This window comes from Sprattus sprattus (genome assembly GCF_963457725.1).
Source record: "Sprattus sprattus genome assembly, chromosome: 12".
Taxonomy (NCBI): domain Eukaryota; kingdom Metazoa; phylum Chordata; class Actinopteri; order Clupeiformes; family Clupeidae; genus Sprattus; species Sprattus sprattus.
The window spans coordinates 32,868,210-32,877,806 of record NC_137910.1 but is presented as its reverse complement, the minus strand read 5'-3'; the positions used below and the strand labels follow the sequence as shown (position 1 = coordinate 32,877,806).

At 46.5% G+C, this 9,597-nt stretch overlaps 1 protein-coding gene across 1 annotated transcript; it reads left to right on the top strand.

Annotated features, from left to right (window-relative positions):
* The first annotated feature begins 998 nt into the window (after positions 1–998).
* LOC308372950 (uncharacterized protein) lies at positions 999–2,107 on the top strand. Its single transcript, XM_080848312.1, has 4 exons — positions 999–1,225; positions 1,357–1,428; positions 1,537–1,602; positions 1,952–2,107. The coding sequence occupies exons 1-4, from the start codon at positions 1,099–1,101 to the stop codon at positions 2,080–2,082; spliced, it is 396 nt and encodes a 131-aa protein (XP_080704438.1). The 5' UTR covers positions 999–1,098; the 3' UTR covers positions 2,083–2,107.
* Positions 2,108–9,597: the final 7,490 nt, after the last annotated feature.

Below are 9,597 nucleotides of genomic sequence, written 5' to 3'. Positions count from 1 at the left end.
CACAGATTTCGAAGACACGTGCACGCGCGTGTACACACACATACACACACACACACACACACACACACACACACACACACACACACACACACACACACACACACACACACACACACAGTGCTTTCAACTCCTACTGCTGCAAAGACCCTCCCACCCCCCTGTTGATTTCAAAGACACATGCACGCGCGTGCGTACACACACACACACACACACACACTGTGCTTTCAACTCCTGCTACTGCAAAGACCCTCCCACCCCCCTGTTGATTTCACAGACACGTGCACGTGCACGCCGAGTAGATAAGGATCAAAGAGGTGTGAGGAACTATTGTTTTCTCTGCCCTCTGAACTATTTGACTGAAGTTCAGAGAAGATGTACTGCAGTACGATTTTTTAAATGCGGATTCTTTTTGAGTGAGGCTATTTATTATGATGTGAGAAATACCTACAATATCAGTATTTATTTGACAAGAATCTTTTTCATGCATCTTCTTACAGTAAAATAACCCAAACATATATTTTTTTTTAGGTCAAGATGCAGAGAGTGCTGTTCTTCCCAGGGAAGGTAAGTGTTGTGTTCCGCAGGGGAACACTCGGATTTCTCAGACAGGACCCGTCTGAAGAAGCTAGACGGATGAAGGATGACCCCAGTCGGCAGGACAAGTCTGCTCCTATGAGGGAGGACCTCGTGCGGCAGAATGCTCTGGCTGTGGTCCGTCAGAGAGGGGGCGATGCCTCAGACAGGACGGAGGTGCTAGGAGACTACATCCTGCAGTTTGGCAAGTACAAAGGGAAGACTTTCAGGTGGCTTTTGGAGAATGATGTAGGCTACACATGTTATCTTATCAAGCATCTCCGTAAGGAGGAGGCTGAAGGTATCTGTAAGGCCGAGGGGCATATCAAGGACAGCCTACTGTCGTTTGTGAGTTTTGCTCTCAGTTTTTCAGATATCCAGTCTCTTCTCGCCTATGAGGCCAGTAGAGTAGGTGCTGTGGCAGCCCCATCAGAAGATGACCAGCTGGTTGGCTTTGGGGCCCGGGCTAAGAGCACCTGGAAGGAGATATGGGACAGCAGATCTGATCGCTACGCAGCCTTCATCATGGGGAAGAGCTGCGTCCCAGGGACACGTATGTACAAGCTGCAGCAGTACCTACGGAAGAGGCAGCAATCCGCCTCTGCTTCCACACCCACTGAGCCTGCCTCAAGAGCCCTAGCTGAACCCCTGAGTAAGTCACTTTAGTCATATTTTTGTTTAAATGTCTTGATGACAAATGTTTTTAATTCTAGATCATTTTAGTCATAAATCGGGCATATTAATTGATGTTTTCATTCACTTTATTCCTTGTCTGTGCCACAGGGATGGATGAGGATGAAGAACTGGAGAAGGCGATGTTGAGCATGTCACCCGCTAAGCTACAACTGCAGAGCTGTAAGTATGCTCTTATTACACTGGTGGAATGTCAGAAGTAATGATGGCTATGTCCATTTTGTATCTGATGTCTTTCCAATTGATTTCTCTGTGTCTGTGTGTAACCAGTTGCTGTACCAGTAGCAGCAGCAGCAGCAGCTGCCATACCAGGAGTGTCACCAGGAGCAAAGACAGGTTTTTAAATAAAATATTTCAGGACTGGTACGGTTCTTTTACATGATGAATTGCCTTCCAAAACTGAACCATAACATAAACTGTTATCCCATTTGTGTTCTGGCCATGTTCATCTAACAATATGGTTGTATGCTGGCGTTATACTACTGTGGTCAACGATCTTACTGCACACTGGGGATGATTCTGACATCAATCTTATCTACTCCGCACTGCCTTATGAGTTTTCTAGGCCAACATCAGGCCTGTTATAATGCCCATGAATTGCAAATAGTAGAGGTGTTTATTCACCACTCCGTTTGTTTAAGCAGAAAATGCTTGGAAACTTAAACTGTCCTTACTCTACTTTCAGGTTCAGGAGTTGTTGGAGTCCCAGTGGTCAAAGGTTTACTCCTACTGCATTCTAGTGATGATCCTGACATGAATCAGGATTATCTGTTCTACATTGATTTGTTGGTTAGGCCACGTTCTGGTCTGTTCTGATGATCCTGACATGAATCAGGATTATCTGTTCTACATTGATTTGTTGGTAAGGCCACGTTCTGGTCTGTTCTAATGCTTGTGTTCAATTGTTCTACTAACATTGAAGGCATTTATAGCTCATTGTTGAGGGTAAGTACAGTTCAGTTCTTGTTTTGCATGTTATTTTGTTGCTATACCTTAAGGGTTTGGTATTTTAAATGATCTACAGCATAAAATAACTACGCTTCCAATATGCATAGGTGGTATAGCAAATATTTAGCTTTTTTATATATATTTTGGACTTTAATTACATTCAGTTTGATACATGAAGCTGTAGATTACCCATGCGGTGTAGATACATAAAAATACCACACCCTAACATATGTTCTATGGGTTTGCATGCGTTACATGGTGATAATTAACACATTTACTAATGGATAATGCTAAAAAGGGATAAGACTGACATATTTTTCCTGTGTTAGGGAGGCTGAAACCAACAGCAACGCTCTCCAAACCAGACCGGCCTGTTAGTGCCCTTGCATCTCCACCTCCAGGTTGGTATAAGCACACATACACCTGCTAACTTAACTCTACTTGACGGACATCAGTGTTCTAATTTTGTTCTACCAGTTCCAGTGAGGGTTCCATTGCCAGTGCCTCCCGAGCTGCTTGCCTTGGGGTTATCTGCAAGCAAGACCACATCACCTTTGAGACCGGTGCGTCCTCCCAGAGCAGCCTCTGCAGCCAATGGTCTTTGGTTCTCCTACAACCACTTTGATCACACGCACGCATGCGCACACACACACACACACACACACACACACACACACACACACACACACACACACACACACACACACACACACAGCAGTAGCACTCTTTAAAGTTTCTGTGTCTATGAAACACACTGCACTTTCTCAGACGTTCAGTGTGAATTATTTATTTTGTAATATGTTTTTCACTCTTTAACTCTGTCTCTGTCCCCCTTTCTTCCCTCCCCCCTACTTCTCACTATCACTCCAGCAGTCTGTACTGCATCTGCAGCACCCTCAGCAGTCTCTGCCCCGTCTGCAGCACCCTCAGCAGTCTCTGCCCCGTCTGCAGCACCCTCAGCAGTCTCTGCCCCGTCTGCAGCACCCTCAGCAGTCTCTGCCCCGTCTGCAGCACCCTCAGCAGCACCACCACTCCCAAGCTACGACCAGGATGTGAGCCGATGGAACTGCTCTCACCAGCAGAGAATGTGGATGAAGACTGAGATGGAAGCCTTGGGACTGTGGCCAGGCTCTCGACCAGTGAGACACCTGATGAACATGCTCTCCTTGTGGCGTCATCCACCTCAGCCTGAGCTCATTGATTCGGTGTACGAACTGCCATCTCCAAAGTACTTCCAGCTTCATCCATTCTTTATATGGAAGCCAGAGCACACCATCATGGAAAGGGTAAAGAGCACCTACACCCTGCCGTGCCTGTACGGCTGTCCGAATCCTCACGTGGTGTCATCGGGAGTTGGACGACCTTGTGTCATCATCGGCACAAGCGGCCAGTACTACATACTGGCCTCTCGGCTCAGTTGCAGAGCCTGTAAGAGGTACTGGTTTGCTGACAAACCGCAGTGGGTGGACATGCTGCCAAGCCGCTTCAGGAACATCTTGCCAGCTTTTCTGACACACAAAAAGGCGATATGTAAGACTGTGTTGGATGAGCTGCGCCGCTCCGGAAAGTCTTCCAACGACATGGCCAATCAGGTGAATGAGTCTCTCAATCTCCGGTACGAGCGTGCGCATTTGGCTTACATGTACACTGTCAAGAACGTCCTGGATGGAGACGGTGGCCTTTATGGACAGCGAACCATCACAGGGGCAGTGAGAACAACTGCAACTCCTGCTCCCTTTGGTGGGTATGGTGATGTGGATGGCTGGTATGGAGTGACAGTTTCAGCTCACTACCTGGTTGACTGTCTCATTCAGGAGTACCACAGGCAGGAAGACACCCTCACTCTGCTGCTGCAAGGCACTTTTGGACAGGCCTTAAGGGCTGACCACACACGCAAGGTGGCCCGAAAGGTAGTGCTGGCATCAGGCACTATGTCATCCTATGCCATTATGAATGAGAATTGGATGATATTGTCATGGGTGATGCTGCAGTCAGAGAGTGACAAATCCTTGGAGCCGATGTACGAGGGGCTGTCCCGCCGTTACATTTCGGCAGGGCTTCCAAAAGCAAACTACCAGTGGGTTGACAGGTAAGAGCCAACAGCCACATTTGCCTTTCCAGTTATTTCTGTGTAGTGACACTAAATAAAGCAAATCAACTGCATGCTTGTAACTGTAACTTTTCTTTGTGTCTGGTCAGGGATTGCTGTGCAGCCTTCAGGGTGCCAAACACCGGGCCCCAGGAGCACCTCCTCTGGGACGCTTGGAAGACCACCGAGGCTATCATGGCTGAGGCAACCTCTGGGCACCTCCCCAACACCTGTGCCTCCCGCAGCAAGTTTAACTGCGGCATGAACATCAAGCTGGACTTGTTTCACTGCATGCGACGCTTCTCCAGAGAGTGTGTGTCAGAGCACCATCCACTGCACAGCTCTTTTTGCAAGTTCCTCTCAGCAGCTTTTAGCGTTGTGGACCAGACCGACCTGCAGCGACTGACCCAGGTCTACATTTTTTGTGGGATTGTGCCTGCTAGTCCAACAAAGCAGCACATCCGGGAACACTGTCGCACCAGGATCCCGCCCCCCAAAGAGCTGCTGGAGAGAGTGGAGAGCATCCTGCGCAGATTCTACGCAGAGTGTGATCCTGATGGTGTGCCACTGTTTAAGCCATCAATGCTGAAGGTGTGGAGGATTCAGCGTGTCCACATCCTCAGAGGATGCCTGAGTGACCCCGTGGTTGGAGAGGGAATCCTGTACAGGCATGGTGGAACAGTGCAGCTGAACCATGTCAAGGGAGAGGGGGCAGCAGTACCCCTGTGGATCCCTGTGAGAGGCACCTCTCAGCAGGAGGGGTTCCATTTTCACCAGGCAAAATGGGTCACCGGCACTCAGGTCTCCACAGAACTTTTTCAGGCGCAGGGCATGACTGGCGTGGCTCGCTGGAATTTTCAGCGCCTTGTGGACCTGAAGTTGCCAAACATTAAGCTGCCTGCAGTTTTTGATCCGGTCCTGATCATGGAGCTGAATAAGCTCTCTGAGGCGGTGACAGGCCAGGCAAAGTATCCTGTCTTACGTGTCTCACACACAGACACAGGAGAAAGGTTTGGCCTGCAGTACTTGGAGCCTGGCTGTCGCCCTGTCCCGCTGGACTGGGACAAGCACAAGTCCCAGAAGGTGCCCGTTGCTGGAGAGGGAGAGCATCTCTCAGATCTGACTGCTCTCTGTGAGGTATTCACAGATGATGCTCCTGAGGAGATGTTCCTGGATGACCGCTTTGCTGTGACTACTCTTGACTCACATGCTGTGAGTCAACCTGCACAGCCTGTCAAAGTGGAAGGTAATTTAGCTATTTTTTTTCTCTCTTAAAATAACTGACTTTGTATATGAATGCTACAATAATTTCATGAGGAACAAAGTGAAAATAAATGGCTGTTTTTTTTTTCTCTCTCTCTCTCTTCCTTTCCTTTAGCTGTCCCGGTGACTCCGCCTTTGCCCCGGTCTGTATCTCCACGTGCTGCACGCACAGGTCCCATCAAGGCAGGTGGTATACTTTATGTGCTGGATCACTCTCGCTGGACACAGCCAATGAGGGATGCCATTGATGGCCTTCTGGCAAAGCACCATGGCCAGAAAGACCTGCTCACCAAAGTGGACTTTGAGTATGCTGCTCTTGTACAGGCTGCCTCCAGGGATCCTAACAGCCTGTTACACCCCACCACCAAGCAGCATCTCTCACGGTACGTGAAGCACCTGGCCAAGCTGACAAACACCAGTTCATGTCTCAACACCAGCCCAGAGAAGCTCCTGGAGACCCAGCAACTATGGCGTCACCTAACGGAGGGGAGTGAAACTGTGACCGTTCCAGTGGTAACCCTCCCACCTGCACCGGTGAATCCGCCTTGTAAGACCCAGGAGTCCTCTCTAACTAAGGGGGAGATAGAACAACTGGTGAAGGAGCTCGTGCAACAGCAACAGCATCAGCAGCCTTTGCCAAAGAGGACGAGGAACTGTCTCGCATGTGGTCAACCTAAGTCCCGTTACCTTGGTGATGGCTCCTCCATTCACTTCTTTTATCAGTCGGGAGAGGTGAAGTACTTTTACTGCTCCACAAAGATGCACCAGACCTATGCAGGGGAAGGCCTCACTGACCCTCGGATGCCGTTTCTGGACTTTGCAGAGACGCCTTTTTTTAAGCGTGAACTAGAGGCTGCAAAGCAGCGTTCTGCAGAATCCAGGCGGGTCATTGAGGAGCGGGGGAAGCGGAAGGCCCTTGAGCAGCATCCGACTGGTCGGCTTTGCAGGTTCTGCCACAAGCCGCTCAAACAAGGTCCAGACAGTCCACATGTACATACTGGGTTCCCTGGTGTGGCAGGGAAATATGTGTATTGTCCTGCCAGAGTCTTTTCCCTCTATCAATCAGAGGGGATGACTCACGAGATGACTTGGGCTGAATTCTTACAAACCTCCTTTTATGAAGCTGAAAAGGAGAGATGGGCCACAGAGAAAGCAAAGGGATTGTAAATATGCACAGTTGCACACACACTCACTCACTCACTCAGACGCACAGATAGACACACACTGTTTTTTTCATTCAATCTAGTTGCTTTTGCTCAAATTATTATGCATGTTAAAGTTTGTATTCTTGTTGCAATGTTTCCAGTTGTATTGTTATTTGTACGGATAGACATCCCTGTTCTGTCTCCTATGACACCATCTTGAAACACACACACACACACACACACACACGTTTGCTGTTTTCTTATTGTTCATTCAATCTAGTTGCTTTTGCTGAAATTGTTGTGCATTTGAAAGTTTGTATCATTAAGGGGCAATGTTTCCAGTTTGATTGTTATTTATACGGATACACATCCATGTTCTGACTCCTATCACATCATCTTGACACACACACACACACACACACACACAGAGAGAGAGATGCATGTGGAGACGGTGAGTCCTCAGCGACGGTTCCTGGGGGTGTTCCAGGTGCACCTGGAGGAGCTGAACACGCAGCGCTAGGTGGACCTGGGTCCCACCAGTGTCAACCAGAGTTGGGACTGGCCTCTCCTTGCCTATATTATAATATTAATTAATAATCTATATATAATATAATATAGCCTAATGTAATATAATATAATAATTGATATGTAATAATAAATATAATAATAATATAATATGGTATAGTGTAAATATATATAGTAAAGTATAAATTGTATATGATGTAGGAGAGGGTGATTTTATATAGTGTAAACATAAACAGTATATATTGAAATTGTATTTGTTTATTTTTTTACTTTATAGTGTGTATACATTTTATATTTTGTTACACTTGCTTATTTATGTAGATATATATTTTTTTGTGTATTAGTTATTTATTCTTTCATTTATTTGGTTAAATTCTCTTATATAAGATGCATATTTATTCTGCTCTAATTTAATGTCTGTTATTGTTTATTGTTAATTGTTGTTTGATTGTGAATGGTTATGTGTTCATTAAAAGTGTGTTCATTGCTTTTACTGAAAAAAATCCTGACTGTTATTTTTTCACAAGCACAGCTTATAACATACTTCTACCATAACATTGCATAAGTTTATTTTTAAAAACCTATTTCATTTTAGTAAAGTGTTTCTTATTTAATATAAAGGTCTAAAGGTGAAAAATAACACCTACATTTTCACCTTAACCGGGATTCGAAACGATGTTTTCAGTGGGAAAACTATTAATAAACCCGCTGGCACGTGTCATTTTTTCCTCTCTTGTGATTGGCTAGTCAGCGTTCTACAGGTATACGCGGCTGGCCCCCGCGTGTGAGGCGAACGTGATAACCACTACACTATGGAAACAGACAACACTGGACCTTGCTCCGTTTGGAAGTGGAGATACCTTGTGAAGTGGGCTTTATGTGAAACTTGGTCTGAAGACAGACCACAGCCTTAAACAAGACATTGTTTCCACCCAGTTTCGAACTGGGGACCTTTCGCGTGTGAGGCGAACGTGATAACCACTACACTATGGAAACAGACAACACTGGACCTTGCTCCATTTGGAAATGGAGATACCTTGTAAAGTGGGCTTTATGTGAGACTTGGTCTGAAGACAGACCACAGCCTTAAACAAGACATTGTTTCCACCCAGTTTCGAACTGGGGACCTTTCGCGTGTTAGGCGAACGTGATAACCACTACACTATGGAAACAGACAACACTGAACCTTGCTCCGTTTGGAAGTGGACATACCTTTTAAAGTGGGCTTTATGTGAAACTTGGTCTGAAGACAGACCACAGCCTTAAACAAGAGATTTCTTTCCACCCAGTTTCGAACTGGGGACCTTTCGCGTGTGAGGCGAACGTGATAACCACTACACTATGGAAACAGACAACACTGGACCTTGCTCCGTTTGGAAGTGGAGATACCTTGTAAAGTGGGCTTTATATGAGACTTGGTCTGAAGACAGACCACAGCCTTAAACAAGACATGGTTTCCACCCAGTTTCGAACTGGGGACCTTTCGCGTGTTAGAAGAACGTGATAACCACTACACTATGGAAACAGACATGACAGCTTCTTGGACTGTTTGGAACTGGATATATCTTGTAAAGTGGGCTTTATGTGAGACTTGGTCTGAAGACAGACCACAGCCTTAAACAAGACATTGTTTCCACCCAGTTTCGAACTGGGGACCTTTCGCGTGTTAGGCGAACGTGATAACCACTACACTATGGAAACAGACATGACAGCTTCTTGGACTGTTTGAAACTGGATATATCTTGTAAAGTGGGCTTAATATGATTGGTGTCTCAAGACAGACCACAGCCTTAAACAAGACATTGTTTCCACCCAGTTTCGAACTGGGGACCTTTCGCTATGAGGCGAACGTGATAACCACTACACTATGGAAACAGACAACACTGGACCTTGCTCCGTTTGGAAGTGGAGATACCTTGTGAAGTGGGCTTTATGCGACACTTGGTCTGAAGACAGACCACAGCCTTAAACAAGACATTGTTTCCACCCAGTTTCGAACTGGGGACCTTTCGCGTGTAAAGCGAACGTGATAACCACTACACTGTGGAAACATACAATACTTATCTTGCTCCATTTGGAACTGGAGAGCTCTTGTAAAGTGGGCTTAATATGATTGGTGTCTCAAGACAGACCACAGCCTTAAACAAGACATTGTTTCCACCCAGTTTCGAACTGGGGACCTTTCGCGTGTGAGGCGAACGTGATAACGGCTACACTATGGAAACAGACAACACTGGACCTTGCTCCGTTTGGAAGTGGAGATACCTTGTGAAGTGGGCTTTATGTAAAACTTGGTCTGAAGACAGACCTCAGCCTTAAACAAGACATTGTTTCCACCCAGTTTCGAACTGGGGACCTTTC

Bases quoted from the DNA above. Each gene is read 5' to 3' on its own strand.
- LOC308372950 (XM_080848312.1), top strand. From the start codon at position 1,099: ATGGGGAAGAGCTGCGTCCCAGGGACACGTATGTACAAGCTGCAGCAG. The intron at 1,226-1,356 runs GTAAGTCACTTT...TCTGTGCCACAG, and splicing joins AGCCCTAGCTGAACCCCTGA to GGATGGATGAGGATGAAGAA. The intron at 1,603-1,951 runs GTTTTTAAATAA...CTCTACTTTCAG, and splicing joins GTCACCAGGAGCAAAGACAG to GTTCAGGAGTTGTTGGAGTC.